Source organism: Pectinophora gossypiella, chromosome 1 (assembly GCF_024362695.1).
Source record: "Pectinophora gossypiella chromosome 1, ilPecGoss1.1, whole genome shotgun sequence".
Classification (NCBI taxonomy): domain Eukaryota; kingdom Metazoa; phylum Arthropoda; class Insecta; order Lepidoptera; family Gelechiidae; genus Pectinophora; species Pectinophora gossypiella.
In genome coordinates this window covers 13,326,227-13,343,450 of record NC_065404.1, presented here as the reverse complement: position 1 = coordinate 13,343,450, position 17,224 = coordinate 13,326,227, and the positions used below count along the sequence as shown (strand labels likewise).

The window sequence follows — 17,224 nt, the reverse complement described above, 5'->3', positions numbered from 1 at the left end:
GGTGGCGGAATCACGTAATTGTGGCGAAGATGGGGCACGTATGAGGACAATTCAGATTTATGATTCTGAGCCTCGGAAAAATGCGCGCCAGCAATCGTACGCCTTGGGCGATCTAATTTTGTTTCGGCCTTTATCATTGTGTTGTGTATCTACTTGTTCTTGGTCTATTTTCTTTTAGTTAAGTTATGATCAAAGTTTAGCAATTTATTAAGATTACATAAACATCCTATATACGTCCCACTGCTGGGCACCAGGCCTCCCCTCAATGAACTGCGGGTTGGTGGAGTAGCAGTTTATTAAGTTTAAGTATTAAGTAGTCATTTTAAACGGTACACGATAAACTTTTGTACCTACTCTACAGCTCAAGAGTTAAGAAAGATTAGACTAGTAATTAATATATAATTTACTTTAATTAAATATTGGACTGAAAGAGGAAGTAGTATTTTACTAATGAGGAAGTGCTAGTAAGAGTAAGGGAAAAGACACGACGAATTTATTAAAAACATCATAGAAGGGATGGTATAGGGAAAGAGAGGAAGGGGAAGACCAAGAAGAGCTTACATGGAATAGATTAAAGAGAAGTCGAACGTTGTGTCTTATAAGTAGGTGAAGGTATTTGTCTTTAATAGACAAGAATCCACCAACCCGCAGTGGAGCAGCGTGGTGGAGTATGCTCCATACCCCCTCCGGTTGATTGAGGGGAGGCCTGTGCCCAGCAGTGGGACGTATATAGGCAGTTTATGTTATGTAGACAAGAATCGATAATGCTACACCGACAAGAGCGTGGCTCTTAAATCAGTGATGAATTAAATATTATACATTACATAGGTACATAACTAATGGCATCTGATAAAATTGCAATGCGAGTAGTAGAATAGGTTAAAATACAAGAGTTGGCAAAGTTTTCACGCCGCAAACTGATCGATCCCAAATCCTTCTAGCGGCACATAAACCTATTTATGTTTATGACATAAATCACTTTCTCAATCAACTGAAAAAGGATTCTACTATAATATATAAACTGAACTGAGGGTTTAAACTGGCCACATCGAAGCAATTCATCTAAGAAAGCAATATTGCTATTTGACATTTGTTTGCTTTACGCACTTACTTTTATTATGCACAAATGTCAAATTGCAATATTGCTTTCTTAGATGAATTGATTCCATGTGGCTGTTCTTTATGCCTTGTGTGAAATTCTGACGTTCTGTCATGATATATAAACTGTTAAATAAAGAGTTAACAATAGTTTCACGTGCCTTCAGAATCTATTACCTTATATTAAATCCCTTTATGTCACCAGATCCTGTCGTCACATATGGAGGTGCGCTGCAAGTGTCACGGCCTCTCCGGGAGCTGTCAGCTGCAGACCTGCTGGCGAGCCACGCCTGACTTCAGGGTCGTCGCATCTACCATCAAACGGCAGTATCGGAAGGTAAGAAATTAGGATCTTGTGCCGTTTCTGCTTCCGACTTATATTTATATTGTTAAGTGGCAGTCATTAAGTGACGGAATCGTAGGTACGGTAAAAGTAGAGTATTAAAAAGGCTACATTAAAGCAATTCATCTACAAAAGAAATATTTTTTTGATAATGTGGACGTAATTTAATATGCGCAATCACACAATATTAGAAATAGGTTTTTTTATAGATAAGTATACCTACTTGGAATTATTATTGTAGATATGTCACAATATGACTAAATGTGCTGAGCGCTAAAAGCATTTCTTCAATCTATATACGTACGTACCACATTATGACAATATATTTTCATTTCATTACTTTTTTAAAGGTTATAATGCCTCATGCGGTCTTTTACTAATGATTCAAATTCAAAAATATCAGTAGGTAACATAGTTACACTTTGAATCGTCAATTTTTACATAACGAACGTCTCTGATGAAAGATATTCTGATTATGAAAACTAAGTACGTAACCATATTTATCAAATATGTTACCTTTCTACAGCTTGTTTACTTCCTCATATACTGGAAGAAATTGATTTTGCAAGAATGCCACATATTGTCCCGTCTAACATTTCTCATTCGTTACATCAAGGCGTTACGTTTCCAGGCCTTAACGGTAGCTCAAGAGGAGTTAAACGACGGTATGTCAACGCTTCTGGGGCGCCCCAGAGGCAAGAGGCGCAGCCGCGCGCGCCCAGCACCCAGAACCAGCCTACTGTTCTTTGAAAGGTACACTTATTCTTTGATATTATTGTCTATCCCTAGGCGCGACTCTTCTTCTTCTTTGCCCTGCCCTTTTTTCCTAGTTCATCTGGGATCGAATCTTTACGTTGATGCCAGGCTGTTCTATCCTGGGTTGCGACTTTTGTCACGTGGTGTAATAGACTTGGGAAAAAAAACAAATCTATCTTACAGACTCATGCATGGAGCGTTCTGAAAGATTTTTTGGATGGCAAGTCAGATTTTAAATTTTCCTTCTAATATTGAACTTGCGAGCGTAGCGCTGGTATCAAACACTTATCAACTATAGGCTATTGGATACTCCATCAGCAAGTGATAAACACCATATCACATTTCCCAGATCCCCAAGTTTCTGCGAGCCAGACCCTCGAACAGACTCACTCGGCACATCAGGTCGTGTGTGTCGTGTGGGCCGCACGCGCTCTGGCTCCTGTGACGTGCTCTGCTGCGATAGAGGCCACGCCTTTATAAGGAAGTCAAGCATCAAACCGTGCAACTGCACCTTCCACTGGTGCTGCCGAGTCGACTGCCAAAAGTGCCGGGACGATAAGTGGGTCGCTATTTGCAAATGAGGCATTTTTTTAACCTTGATTAATAATGTGACATTTGGGATGGGGTCAGAAACCGTGAAGGCCTTAAGGAATATGTTTGTGTAGCATCAACGTAATACCTTTAACATATTACAGACGCACAAATCTCCTATAATCAGCCACAAAGGGTAAAGAGTCTTTTCCACCGCTGACCACGTGATAATCATTTATGATCCAAACATGAATTCGGAAACAAATTCGAAAATCATTGGCCTATGCTGGGATGTGGCTTCAAATTGAAAGCCAATCGTTCTACCAACAGAGCCCTTATTCGACATTCCAAATAATAAAAAATATATCTTTTTACTATTGTAATAACTAATATCATAGTTAAATCTGCGAGGATAACAATCAGTATTAAACTATAATGTACCTAAAGTATTAACCGCCAGTAGTTTAGATCAGTAATAGTGTAAATATTATTCCCTTACATTCCCAGTGCAGTGATATTTATTAATTTTACTATTTATTATAGTTGTAAGATCACGTTTGTACCGCCATTCGTTTTAAGGAAATAAATAGTAAACATTTTTTGTTTTTTTTTATTCATAAATGATTTTTGCTTTACTGATGTATTTAATTATAACTTTTTTTCTAAAGCTTTTTTCTTAGCGTTTTGCTTTTATAGCATTTGATATAACATAAATGTGTCGCCATTATTTAAACATGAATAAAGAAAAAGAAAATTTAAATCGAAAAAAAAATCAGTGTTTGAAACCGCAGCTCTTGACGAGACCAGAGACACCACCGGGTCCTCCTCCTGTCCATGCGAAATTCTTTCAATCTATGTATCGTCATTAGGCCGACAGTCCCGTCGGAGTCAGATTTTTTTTCAATTTAAATTTTCTCTTTCATTCATGTTTAATTAATGGCGACACATTTATGTCATGTTTGTTATGTACATTACTTAATTGATTAAAAATAAAAACCTATTTAAAAAAAACCTATTTAAAAAAAGTGTCTAAGTTGAAAATTGGTTGTGGACAGTTCGTTTTTTAAAGTTTCTTTTTTAAAGCTTCCTTCTCTCTTTTAGCCTTTTATTTTGTCGTGCCCGTAAAGGCCTATGATGTGAAACTCATATGTAACTTACCAACTTGTACACCATTATAGCATGCGAATATTGCATACTTTTGAAATTTTTCTACCTACCTATTTAAACTTTTTTGAGGCAACACATCATTAAATTAGCTTGATACAGGCTCATCCTGGTAAATCTGCAAAAGATCTTAGGGAGAGTTTTTTACCACAAGGCAAATAAATGGCAAAATACTTATACAATAAAAAACACCACGACGAACAAGATCAAACTCATCGCCCATAGGTATTACAATAAAAAAACGAATAAGATTTCAAAGAACCTTTTTCAAACAACAATCACAACAGAACAGACAAACAACTTATAGGTGCTCATAAAATCAAAGAGCCAAACGCGGTGTAATATCAAAGATCAGCTAGTTAAACAGAAGCGACATCTCAATGGGCCTCTTGCAATTATCCGGTTATTTCCGGATAATTTGGCCTCTCGACTCGAGGGCTCTTTGTGACGGTCCGACGCGTATAAAGTATAAAAAAATGTGAATGGATGTGTAAAAAATGTTTCGTTTACAAATACTCGTATTTTACAGCGATATAGACATGTTTTCTTTCAGTTAAGTTTATTAATCCGTTTATTTTTTTTTTACAATATAGACTCGCGTTTGACCACAATCTCACCAGATGGTATGTGACAAGATGGGAAGCTTACTTAGCAAATGCCTATTCACTCTAGCCTTGAAGGCTTCCAGATTATAATGAGTTGGAAAAACACACAGTTCCAGTCCTTTGCTGTTCGCATCAAAAAGCAAGAGGCAAAACGTTTAGTGCAGAGATTTAAGGGGGTACCTACTTAAACTTTAATTTTTAGGACTTTTATTGTAACTTAGATACTACTTCAAGGCTATATTGCTCAAAATTTTGCTTTAACTGTACGTCGATAAGATGTGATAACAAGTATACTTTTATACACTATCATTTCTACATATTTACGAAACAGCACAGAAGAAACAAAGGTGAATACTATACGATCGGGGTTCAAACTATAGACGACCAAAAAGTTTTTAATTAAGTAAGTATATATTTTTAAAATGTAATAAGTCTTTTTGGTGTGTTTTCCTTGGATAGCTAGACTTATTAACAGAAATATAAAAGATAAAGCAATTATATTTTTTGTTGAAAATGTTCTTTGAAACAAAAGAAACATGGATATGTAATGCATCTCCTCCTACGCTTTCCATCAATTCAAATATATTATTATCCAAATCCAGCAAAAAAAAGGGACAAACAAAATCCTCACTGAATCCATTCAATCTCAAATACCGTTATACTTACGCACATTATACAAAACGCCATTTCAATTGTTCGTATAATATACACGCATCAACTATTGAACACTGTTTGTTGCATCCAACCGTAGATAAAAGTATTTGAAGCTTAGACAAAATATTATTCATCTCTTTCATGATTACGCTAGTAGATAGAGACGAAAGATTGAGTAGCGTGAAGGAATTTTCAAGTGGCTCAGTGTTCTATTGTGTTGACTAGCAAATGTTCCGCTTCTTGAATTATTTTGCTTGACTAAATTTGCTACTCTGATTAGACCACGTTCTATGAGAAAAGAACATCTTATGAAGGTGTTGGTATCTTTAAAAACCTTTAAAAGATCAGTCCTTTGGGGACGTTCCCCATTGATGTTTTTGTTCAAAAACTGGCAAACAAGTACTTTAAAGAATATGTCTTCAAGTACTTTAAAGAATATGGAATTTTTGAAAATAGCAGATCAAAGGTACCTTATCAATATCTTCGATAGTAGGTACTGTACCGACCCAGAAAATAATAACGATGTGTACCATATATGGGTACCATACTAGCAACTGGACCTGGATTCGCCTGGTTAACTTTTGTTACCCCAGTCTTCATGGAAAATACAGATCTACTTATTTCTGTTTTCACAAGGTCCGGTTTCTTAACCTGAAGATCTGTCAGGTCCAATTTTTCCAAAAGCGACTGTCTGACCTTTCAACCCGAAGGGAAAAACAACCAGGTTAAGTTACATACCTCCGAATGTACATTTCTCAGGTATATGTTGTTTTACCGTTAGACTTCATGGAAAATTCAGATCATAACGGTAAAAATTGCATACAAATTCATTCAGTTGTTCTCAAAAATAGCCCAAACATAATAGAGGATAGTCTTCATTTTAACCGACTTTAAGAAGGAGGGTCAATGTTCGACGTTATATTGTCTTGAACATGCTGCTTATGTATTGATGAAGTAAGTATAACTACAACAAATACAAAACGAAGAACGAAGCCTTTAACATCACAAATTATCTGTTTATTAATTTTTTTCCAATTAAATTCAGGCATTATTGTATCTAAGGCAACGCAAGGTCATAGGGTATTATTACCTAATAGTGTTACGAAGGATTAGGGTGCTCTTAATTCTATGAAGCCCTGGCACTTGTGGGTATTCCTTTGATGGAGTGGCCACTCTGTTACGAGCCGCGGCCGTTGCATAGTCGCGAAGGAGACACCCGTTAGGTAAGTGATTTGTCTAATTAAAATAAGATAAGTTGTATTAATTTTAAGAAACATATCTTAAAAGACAACTGCTCTGGGGAGCTTCATTTAACCGTTATAAACGATCATCTTCTACCTGAATAAAGCAGTGAATGGATGAAATGCAAATATAGATGTGGTATTTGTTAATGATATAAATTTTGATACAAACATTGAAAGTGCAACCAGGGCAATGAATGACAATTACATAATCTATGACGCTGCCTAAATCTTCTTCAGCAGACGTATGACGCCTATGATAAATGTGCCTCTATGAAAACAATGTTTATTGTTGTAAGCAGCCATGATGAAGGACGGCCTGAACATCTCGTCTCTCCCGAGTCCCAGCGAGAGGTACTCTCTCGACAAGCAACTGGGCTCCGGCATCTTCGGCCAAGTCTACCGAGCATCCGACACTCAGGCCGCCGGCAAATCCGTCGCAGTCAAAGTCCAAATATACACGGATGATATAGAGCACCACATACAAGAAGAATACAAAATCCTACGGGACTTCACCAAACATGCCAACCTGATAGACTTCTACGGAGTATTCTGCGAAAAAATTGAAGGGGCCAAGAAAATTTGGTTCGTCCTCGAGGTAAGATTTCAATCTCGTATTCAAGGGTTGTTAGCTCCTATATGTGTCAGATTAAACAATGACCCATCCATTTTCCAGCTGTGCGATTTCGGATCTGTCATCGATATTGTCAGGAAACTGCAAGCTACTGACAGAAAAATGTCCGAGGAGCACATAGCCTACATCCTCAAATATACGATCAAGGTAAGGCCATATTCGACTGACTATAAACATGTCGCTCGTCACATTCGAGCCGAGATCGCTGTTTATAAAACAAAGGGCCTGCCAGTCCAGCTTTCAACGGCTGAATCAATTGGTGGGTACTTTGAATGCAAACTCAATTGTTCTCGGATCTGCGTCCAAGCGATTCCTGTCGCGTGACGTCGAATAAAATATTGGCCGGCGAACATCCACGTACGTTGAAATACTATCTAGGGCCATTACTTAAAATGCACGCCGCTTTATTTGATGTGATTCGCGACGGAACAGTCGAACTTGTCGATGTGAATGTCGGTGCACGCTCGACAACACCGTGATGGCCCCCCATCGCGGCGCATCGCTCAATTATCGTAAATAATGCTCGCGCACACAAGATATACGGACCTCTGACGCAGTAGCCAATGATCCCTCCATCTCTGGAACATCGATCGATAATATCCTTTACCAACATCACTACAAAGTCTCTAATCTTAAACTGGCTTGAACGTTTTAAGCTCAGAAGGAACCGGGGTAGATTAAATGCGTATTATCTTTATGCAAGCCACTTGGTTCACAATACTGATGCCTTTTCGTACGGCAGATCTTCCAGGCATTTCTATCGATGTTGCATCTCGTAAGGTAGAATCAAAGTCATCTGGAAAGGTGAATTTAATCGAATGAATCTAATACCTTAAAAGGTAAACATACGGGTTCTTGTTGTTCTAAACTTAAACATTGCATAGCTAACCAATCACATCTGTCTACTTATTCTGTTACAAACATACACACACGAAGTCATGTATGGAATCGTATTAATCGTATTAATACATAAACAGATCATTATAAACAGCCTATATACGCCTCCTCAACCGGAGAGGGTATGCAGCATGCTCCACCACGCTGCTCCACTGCGGTTTGTTGGACGTGCTTTTACGGCTAATAGCCGGAACTAACGGCTTATCGTTCCCTCCGAAGCACGGAATCATCTTACTTTTCGGACAATGAGGTGATTCAAGCCTGTACCAAACAAAATAAAAATATAATATATATATAATTACTTACAATTATAAATATCAAATTTAATTTATGATTGTGATTGAATTATTAAACTCGAGAAATCGATATACTTTTCACATCACAATACAACACTAAAATCTAAATGATAATAATGAACGTATTAAACACACTGATATATCAGATGGGAGAGGGCGCGGACAAGTCACCGGCGACAGCTCGGGACTCCGGCGCATGCAAATAGCCTCCAATGAATCTCCGGGGCGTGGGCCCTTGACTGACAACGACGTTACTATCGCCGCAGACGAACCATCCGTCAGGGGCGGCCCTTCCATCACTCCCTGTCAAACTCCCGCGTTGCCTCCTCCGATTGGTCCGATCACTTACTCACGTTTTCATTTCTAGGCCCTCATTTATTTACACGAGAACAAAGTGATACATCGGAACGTACGGTGCAGCAACATATTGATAACTAAAGACGGAGAAGTGAAGCTTTCTGACTTTGGACTATCGTGTAGATTGAGAGATCCGCTTGGAACCACTAAAGACTGTATTGGTTCGCCGAGTTGGATGGCCCCAGAGGTCGTTGGTGGAGACGGTTACGGAAACCGAGTTGATGTGTGGGCTTTAGGTATAACTACTATTGAAATGGCCGACGCCAAAGCACCTTTCCAAGACATGCATCCAACTCGAGCCTTATTTCAAATATTAAGAAACCCTCCGCCAGGTTTGATTAGACCTGCGATGTGGTCAAACGACATTGTTGACTTCATAACCGAGTAAGTGTGCATTTACATAACTTTTAAAAGTAAATGTGTATGGCTTATGTTTGATTTTGGCTCTTATTATAGATGCCTGGAAAAAAATCCTGAGCATAGACCTTTCATTATGGAGCTAGAAGAGCATCCATTCGTACAATCTGTTCCTGAAAATGATTTTCATGTAAGTTACAAAATATACCTACCTCTAATAAATCTTCAATTTTGCAACATATTCAGTCTTCCAACCACGTGCTCTACCTCTCTACCTCTGCTTACAGTTATCGACGGAACTGAAAAAATTGGCTGTCGACCTAAAAGATGTAGAAATATGTGGAAAATCTCCAGAACGCATAATCAAGAATGGCCTTCTTGTTACACAAGGGTCTAATGAACCAGAAACCATGCAAGTAGAGGATCTCGCAGCCTTGGATAATTTGACAGAAGACAATGTTCTAGCTGAGCTACAAACAAAACTTGTTAAAGGCTCATTCACGTCATTTGTTGGAGATATTCTATTAATACTAAATCCTAACACAACTGATGACATTTACAACGAAACTGTAAGTATTTGAAATATTTTATTATTCGTAATAGTACTGGTAAAATAGGTAAAGAAAATGTTTCTTACTTTTAATTTATTTGGGTAGCTTACAGCCTTTTTTATAGAATGGATACTTATAAAAACAAATGCCAATTAAAAGCTTACCACTATTACAATTGTATCTTTTCAGTATCACAAAAAATACGAATACAAATCAAGATCTGATAATGAACCGCACATATTCGCAGTAGCCGACAGCGCTTACCAAGACGCTCTTCATCATAATGAACCCCAACACATAGTATTCTCTGGTGAAAGCAAATCAGGAAAGACTACAAATATGGTTCACGCATTAAATCATCTCACATTCTTAGGAGCTATGAAAAATAATACTGCTGACAGGATCCAAAAAGCTGTGAAAGTTATTCAAGCTGCAATAACCGCTGCTACTCCTATAAATGCTCATTCAACAAGAGCCATTTTCCAAACTCAAGTTACATACGGCAGCTCAGGCAAATTAAGTGGTGCTATTTTTTGGCTGTACCAACTTGAAAAGTGGCGCGTCTCTTCTACTGACATGTAAGTTGTATTAAGAATGTATATTTGTTATTACACACCTATTCCATGTAATTTTTCTAAGTAAAATATGTTCCCAGGTCACACGCAAACTTTAACTTGCTATATTACTTCTATGATGCTATGGAAGCCGAAAATCGACTTGACACTTTCCATTTAGTAAAGAACAGAAAACATCGTTATTTACGAATACAAGATGAACCATCAAAAGGGCCCAAAGGTGTACGTGAAACTCCTGAAGAAAACGCAAAATGTTACAAGGAATTTATCGATAATTTGAAAACCCTAGACTGGGAAGAAGAAGATATTACAATGCTTGAAACTCTATTGGGCGCTATACTTGTTCTTGGAAACGTAAGATTCAAAGATAGCAAAAATGGCTTAGCTGAGATTGAAAATCCAGATGAGGCCAAAAAAGTTGCAAATCTTCTATCCATTGAAGAAGTAAAATTTTTATGGGCATTATTAAATTACTGTTTAATAGAAAACGGATCAGCTGTGAAACGGAGACATTCTACTGATGAAGCAAGGGACGCCCGAGATACATTAGCAAGTGCCTTATATAAAAGGCTGATTGATTGGATGATCAATTTGATCAATTCAAAACTATCTTTCATGAGATCTGTTTTGTAAGTACCTTTCTTAAACTTATAAATCCAAACAAGGCATTTAATTTCAATATTCAAATTGCTAATATTTTTTACAGTGGTGACAAATTCTCAGTGAGTCTACTAGACATGTTTGGATTCGAATGCTATCACAGAAATCGGTTGGAGCAACTTATTGTCAACACGACAAATGAACAGATACAATTTCTGTACAACCAAAGAATATTTGCATGGGAGATGCAAGAAGAGGCTGAAGAGGAAATTCCAGCTGTGGCGTTGCATTTCTATGACAATAAGAACTCTGTCGACCAGCTCATGGGTAGACCACACGGTTTATTTTACATTCTGGATGAGGCTAGTCGCACTGGCAGTGGCCAAGAATTTATTATGAGTAAGTGAATTCCGAATGCTTGTATTACTACTGATAAAACTGATTTATTTATCCGACTAAAATAGTATAATGTACCCTACTACCTAGTTAAACTGACAAAAAATGAACGAACATACACAACGGAAACCACGTCAGGCTAGAACCGATTTCAACGGGACAGAAACCTTAATTCGAAAATCTAAATATCGTATCTTATCGTTGATTCAGACCTTGAGTCACAGGTATAATGTAGGTTGATGACGTGCCCCTTTCAACATTTATTACAGGTACAATAAGGACTTCCTGCAAAGGACCTTATATAAAACTTTCTGGAAGCCACGAGTTTAGCGTGGCTCACTACACCGGCAAAGTCAACTATGACGCCAGAGAAATGGCCGATAAGAATAAAGACTTCCTTCCTCCAGAAATGATAGAAACGATGCGAGCTTCGACGAACACGACTGTTCAACAACTGTTCCGAAACAAATTGACTAAAACAGGCAACCTGACAGTATCACCGGCTCAGACAAATGTGACAGTTGTAAGGTCGAAGTCTGAGAAGGAAATCGAGAATGTTAAAGCCAGGGTAAGCATTGAACCCTACAGTGAAATAGCAAGAGACTAGTTTATTATAAATCAATTATGGGACAATTAGTGATATATTTAAATGTTTACTATGTGATACTCGTATTGCTAAAATAACATTTGAAAACGTTACTTTTCTAAAACAAACTGACGATGCACCATTCTATTTCCAGAAATACAATACAGTATCGAAAGGCCAGTTCTCCCAAGTCCACAGAATGAGGACAGCAGCTGCTACATACAGGGCCACAAGCCTGGAAATCCTGAAACAACTTTCCATAGGCCCAGGCAGTGGTGGGACACACTACGTGCGCTGCATCAGAGCAGACCTAAGTGACAATCCTAGGGGATTCCAAACAGAAGTAGTGAGGCAGCAACTGAGGGCTCTAGCTATCCTTGACACTGCTAAGGCTCGCCAAAACGGATTCTCAAGTAGGGTCCCTTTTGCTGAGTTCATTAAAAGGTATATAAGTTATACGTCATATACCGTTCAAACACAAATAGCCTATAGATGAACGTGCTATGGACAGGCTTCCCCATAATCAACATCCGCTAACTCGCAGTGGAGCAGAATGTTGGAGTTCATACCCCTTCTGATTGACTCAGTGTTAAATTAAATAAACAAAAATAGAATATAATAAAACATTACAATTATAAAAGCGAACAATCCATCATGATCTAAAGTCTCTCTATCGATTTTCAGATACCGTTTCCTGGCATTCGATTTCGACGAAACTGTGGATGAAACTAAAGACAACTGCAGATTACTACTCATTCGCCTCAAAATGGAAGGATGGGAGCTTGGCAAAACTAAAGTGTTCCTCAAATACTATAATGAAGAATTCTTATCCAGGTAAAAGACACTAAAATAAAAAAATAGAAACTAAATTCATACGTCTCTCTAATGTGATATATTTTCCAATATTTAGAACCTGGTACTCAAGTAGGTATGACCGTCTAGTCTAGAAGGAGATAGAGAAAGACTTTCAGAACCATGGAGGAACTTAAAAGTCAAAAGAAAAATAAAACAGCAACCAATTTCTCTGCTCCAAATTCCAACTTATAACTCAAACAACATGAGGATGAAATTGAAAGTATAGTTGACAACGATGTTCAATTTCTTTGCAGATTGTACGAAACACAAGTAAAGAAAATCGTCAAAGTGCAAGCGATGATGCGAACATTCTTAGCCAGAAGAAAAGCTATCAAAAGTAAATCGAAAAGCGACCACAGTAAGTAACCACATAATGTAGCCACTTAAAAAACTTACAAATAATAAAAATAGGATCTATATTTTGTTATGCCTTGCGTTTTTCAGTAAAAGAATTGAAGAAACAACAATCGATGAACGTAACAGAAGATGATGCAGCACTGTTGATACAAAAAGGTAAGGTGAGAACATAATATAAATAATCATTTGTTTGCTATAGTTCTAAAATACTAACTTAACAGGTAAAAGGCACAAATGATGTGTATTTGGATCAGGGGGGTTAAAATGGCCACATCGAAGCAATTCATCTAAGAAAGCAATATTGCTTTTTGACATGTGTTTGCATTGCGCACTTACTTTTATATGCGCAAATGTCAAATTGCAATATTGCTTTCTTAGATGAATTTCTTCGATGTGGCCATTTTAGCCCCCCAGATATTCAAATAGATATCTCTAAAACAATATGAAATAAGTATTAGATACTAATATGTTTTAAAGAAAAACCAGGTCAAAACTTAGTCTAAACCGGCGTGCTGCATTCATGAAGACTGATGAAAGTGGAAAAAGCAAAAGTAGTGTGTCAGGATGGTACTAAGTGGTCTCTCCCTACCCCAAAGGGAAATAGAGGTATATGTATACTAGTGGTGTATTCCCATTAAGACGGAGCGTAGTGTACATATGCGTTATCGAACTTATTGACCCATCAGAATAGCCTAAAAATAAAATAATTACCAATATAATATCAAATTCTCCAGCTTACCGAGGCTACATCGTCCGCAAGGCTTACGGGCCCCTCATCAACAAATCCACGGGGCAGATCGATGAGGAGACGTCAGCGTTCCTCAAGAGATTCGCCATGAAGTGGAAGAGTCGGTCCATCTTCCAGGTCCTGCTGCAGTACAGAGCTGTGCGTTACCAGGACCTAGTGCATTTCTCACAACAGGTATTCATTATTGCACACAAACAAATTACATAAATATAACAGAAATGAACATGAACAACGGCGAGCTAAACTCAACAATTGAGTTTTCTACCAGCAAACCTTGGAAAAGAAAATAATACAAAACAAGTTAGCAGGGAACTTATGTGCAGTATTAGAAAATAGTTAATAAATAAATGAATAACAATACTTATAACAGTTCGCTTGAAAGACTAAATTTCTCTTCTTCATCATCATCATTCATCACTTGCTAATAGCCCGGACACCCCATACAAAAATCTCATTCTTATCGTGTGTAGAGCGAGAAAGACAGCCAGCGCACGCTCCCCCTTACACCTTAGCGGCTTACGGCCATTTGGACTAAAGTAAGACCCAGAGGGGGTGAGGTAAATCTAGCTCAGCGCCTGATACGAATTGGGGCGGGGCGGAATGTGTTCGTTCGATACATAGTACATATTATTCTTTACTTATATTAAAACGTTATCACCTCTTATATAGAGCAAGAACAACGTACTATTATCACACACCGGACACTTCATACAAAACACCTCCTTTTACACAGACATTACACATGAACGTTATCGTACACGCGCATCTGTGTGTTGAAGATAAAGTAAGACCGAGGGGGGTGAGGTAAACCTAGCTCAGTACGTAGTAGGTACCTATTATTCTTTATTCTACGATAACGGATAAGTGGCCAATAATAATAATATCTTGATTATATACTCAGGTTCACATCTACAATCAAGCCGTGATAGAAGTCTTCCTAAACACCAGCACGTCCGTTCTACTGGACCGCGTGGACCCTCAGGCCAAAGGGACGGAATTCCTCGGCTCTGGGCCACCAACTGTGTGGAAACTACCCTTCAGGATCGATCAACTGCAGTACTATGATACTACCTACATGTGTGACCCTTCTGCTAAAAGCAAGTGAGTATTTAATACTAGGTGCTTCATTTTGTCCACATCCTCTACTAAATGCACAAAAGTAAAGAAAGGCACACGCCGAAAACTACACCAGTTTCTATTGATGTTATTCCGTATTTCAACATTAAGCCTAACATATCTAAATTGGCATTATTCTAGAAAGGAACACTGAAATGTCCAATACCATGACTAACTCAGTCAAACATCCCACTACCGCACACCGGACACTCTCTCTATACAAAAATCTCTTACGGATAAACCGCGCGCTCTCCCTTACGATAAGAACGGCTTACAGCCATTTAAACTAAAGTGCGACCTAACGGGGCTGTGAGTTAAATGTAACTTGTCACTGATATGAATTAGTGGTGAAAGTGTCCGTTCTATTTTATTTATTCTTTGCTACTACTCTAACGCTACGCTACTTACTACATGTCTTCATCAATTACATATAAAAAGTTATATTTTTTTGTAAGAAATAAATAAAATAATAGTGAGGCGCCAAACATACTTCATATTTTTATAAAACTCCAACATTGTTTTAAGTTTACGCGGTTATTATCATAATTAAAGCACATAATAACGCACCACCACCACACCTACGCCTACGCGCCTACTCCACTCCAATCTCATCAGTCATCCCGTGGCACTTGTAACAGTGTCGAAATATCGGGAGTCTCAAATCCCCATTTAAACGCGGTAAGAACCCGTTATTATGTGCTTTAAAACTCCAACATCTTGTTCCAGCGATACATTCGCGAGTCAATATGATTCGGACCACGAGCAGTGGGACGAGCCTCTAAAGCGTCGTTTCTCGGCGTCAGCACAAGCCGAGCCCACTAGGACCACAGCGGGCACCCAGACCCTCATCACCGTCCCCTTCTGCCGGGACCCCACGCAACCCGTCGCCAAACTACCCCCAGATGACACCCCAAACACCTCCCGCACTCCATCAACTAGAGAAACCAACCGACCACAAGTGTACAAGAAGAAAACCAGGTAAGTATTCTATTTGCATTTTATACATACATACTTAAACTGACGCCCGTAAGCCTAATGTGAGGGTGCACAAAGGCACAAAAGACAATTTACAGCCACATTCGATACGAAGTAGAACTATTTAGTAGAACGTTATGGATAGCCATAATATGGTGACAGGTGGTCAGCCCATAAATAATGGTCCATCATGTTAGAATCACGACTATTTTTATTTTATGTTAAGATTAAGCTTTGTATGTTTGAAAATGGTGTGATAGCTTTTATAATGCATTACTGCAATATATTTAAGCAGTTACATGATAATGATGCCTATTGTGGCACTTTGCTCTATAAAGCATCGTCCGTCAGTTCATTTACAATGAGCCCAAGAAAGTTCAAGTCTAAACTATCCGAGGGGGGTGAGGTAAACCTAGCGCAGACGCTGGTGGGGAGCGCAGAGTTGCCATTATTATTCCTTATTCTATGATATTATTTAAGATCTTTTGTACCACTCTGGAGCGAATAAATTATATTTCAATTTTGACTATTCCGTTCAGTTCCAGCTACTCGCCCAGTTACTACCAACCGCCTGCCCCTTGGACGGCTCGGGACGACATGAATGTCTTGGAAAACAGTGCTCCGGTATTGCGCAAAACAAACTTCAGTAGAAGCTTGTACGGCGTCAACGCCCCGGACATGAACGATCCAATCAGAGAACTGCAAGCGTTAGCGAAATCTACCAACGATGTGAATGATGACGATCCCCCGTTTAATTTCCAAGCGATGTTAAAGAAGACGCCGAGGAACAGGGCGTCGATGAAGAGGTATGGGGAGAAAGATAACAATGTTTCGGAGGAGGCTGATAAGGTAACGAGTAGAGTTACTCCGAAACGGCAACCATCGGGCAAGAAGTCGCCAGCACCCGCCCCACCACGGCCGAAAAGCAGAGAATTCGTCAGAAAAGACTCCCGAGACATGATCACGTCAGCAGTGAAGAAGCGAGACTCCACAACTGACTTGCTAAAAGACAATAAAATAGAAAGTGAAAAGATTACACTCGCTCCCGGCATTACCATAGAGGGCACGGTCACCGACTTATAAAGTTTAAAAACAAACAAATTTGTGTTTTGTAAAAAATATATTTAATTCCCATTGCCTTGGAAGTCCACATACATTTTATTATCAACTTATTATGGCATAACACTATTAATAATTTTGACGATTAAGTTTTAAAGCCATGTTTTATGTTTAGTCATAAGAATTTATTGTTATGTTTCAATACTAAGTGAGATTTTTTTTTCAATACAATTAATTATATTTGGATACAAAATGAAACTTATCATATACGCCATGATGCTTAGCATAGTATGCCTACATCTCAGAATTTATCACGTTATAGAAAAATATGTCAATATATAATCTTACCTAATTTAAATTGCTTTGGTAACTTATTATTACTTAGTTTACTTATAACTAAAGATAAGTGGTCGGGGTTGCCATGGTATGGAATACGTTAACAGATAAATGGAAATATGTCATGTTGTATGTAC

At 38.3% G+C, this 17,224-nt stretch overlaps 2 protein-coding genes across 2 annotated transcripts in view; both read left to right on the top strand.

The window, feature by feature from the left end:
- LOC126366131 (protein Wnt-10a) overlaps positions 1–2,778 on the top strand; it is a 39,253-nt gene extending 36,475 nt beyond the window's left edge. The window contains exons 5-7 of the mRNA XM_050009114.1: positions 1,304–1,435; positions 2,073–2,194; positions 2,547–2,778. Coding sequence (XP_049865071.1) covers positions 1,304–1,435; positions 2,073–2,194; positions 2,547–2,778 — 486 coding nt within the window. The remainder of the gene's footprint in view (positions 1–1,303; positions 1,436–2,072; positions 2,195–2,546) is intronic.
- Positions 2,779–6,699: 3,921 nt separating this feature from the next.
- LOC126368606 (neither inactivation nor afterpotential protein C) lies at positions 6,700–16,824 on the top strand. The gene is made up of 17 exons (XM_050013066.1): positions 6,700–6,990; positions 7,069–7,173; positions 8,587–8,960; positions 9,033–9,123; positions 9,221–9,502; positions 9,674–10,062; positions 10,140–10,688; positions 10,766–11,058; positions 11,325–11,623; positions 11,796–12,085; positions 12,326–12,475; positions 12,751–12,854; positions 12,941–13,009; positions 13,588–13,775; positions 14,503–14,702; positions 15,444–15,695; positions 16,238–16,824. The coding sequence occupies exons 1-17, from the start codon at positions 6,700–6,702 to the stop codon at positions 16,773–16,775; spliced, it is 4,464 nt and encodes a 1,487-aa protein (XP_049869023.1). The 3' UTR covers positions 16,776–16,824.
- The last annotated feature ends 400 nt before the right edge of the window (positions 16,825–17,224 follow it).

Excerpts from the sequence above, each read along its gene's own strand:
- LOC126368606 (XM_050013066.1), top strand. The coding sequence starts at position 6,700 with ATGAAGGACGGCCTGAACATCTCGTCTCTCCCGAGTCCCAGCGAGAGG. Across the intron at positions 10,689-10,765 it reads TCTTTCATGAGATCTGTTTT|TGGTGACAAATTCTCAGTGA; the intron begins GTAAGTACCTTT and ends TATTTTTTACAG. Across the intron at positions 14,703-15,443 it reads GACCCTTCTGCTAAAAGCAA|CGATACATTCGCGAGTCAAT; the intron begins GTGAGTATTTAA and ends ATCTTGTTCCAG.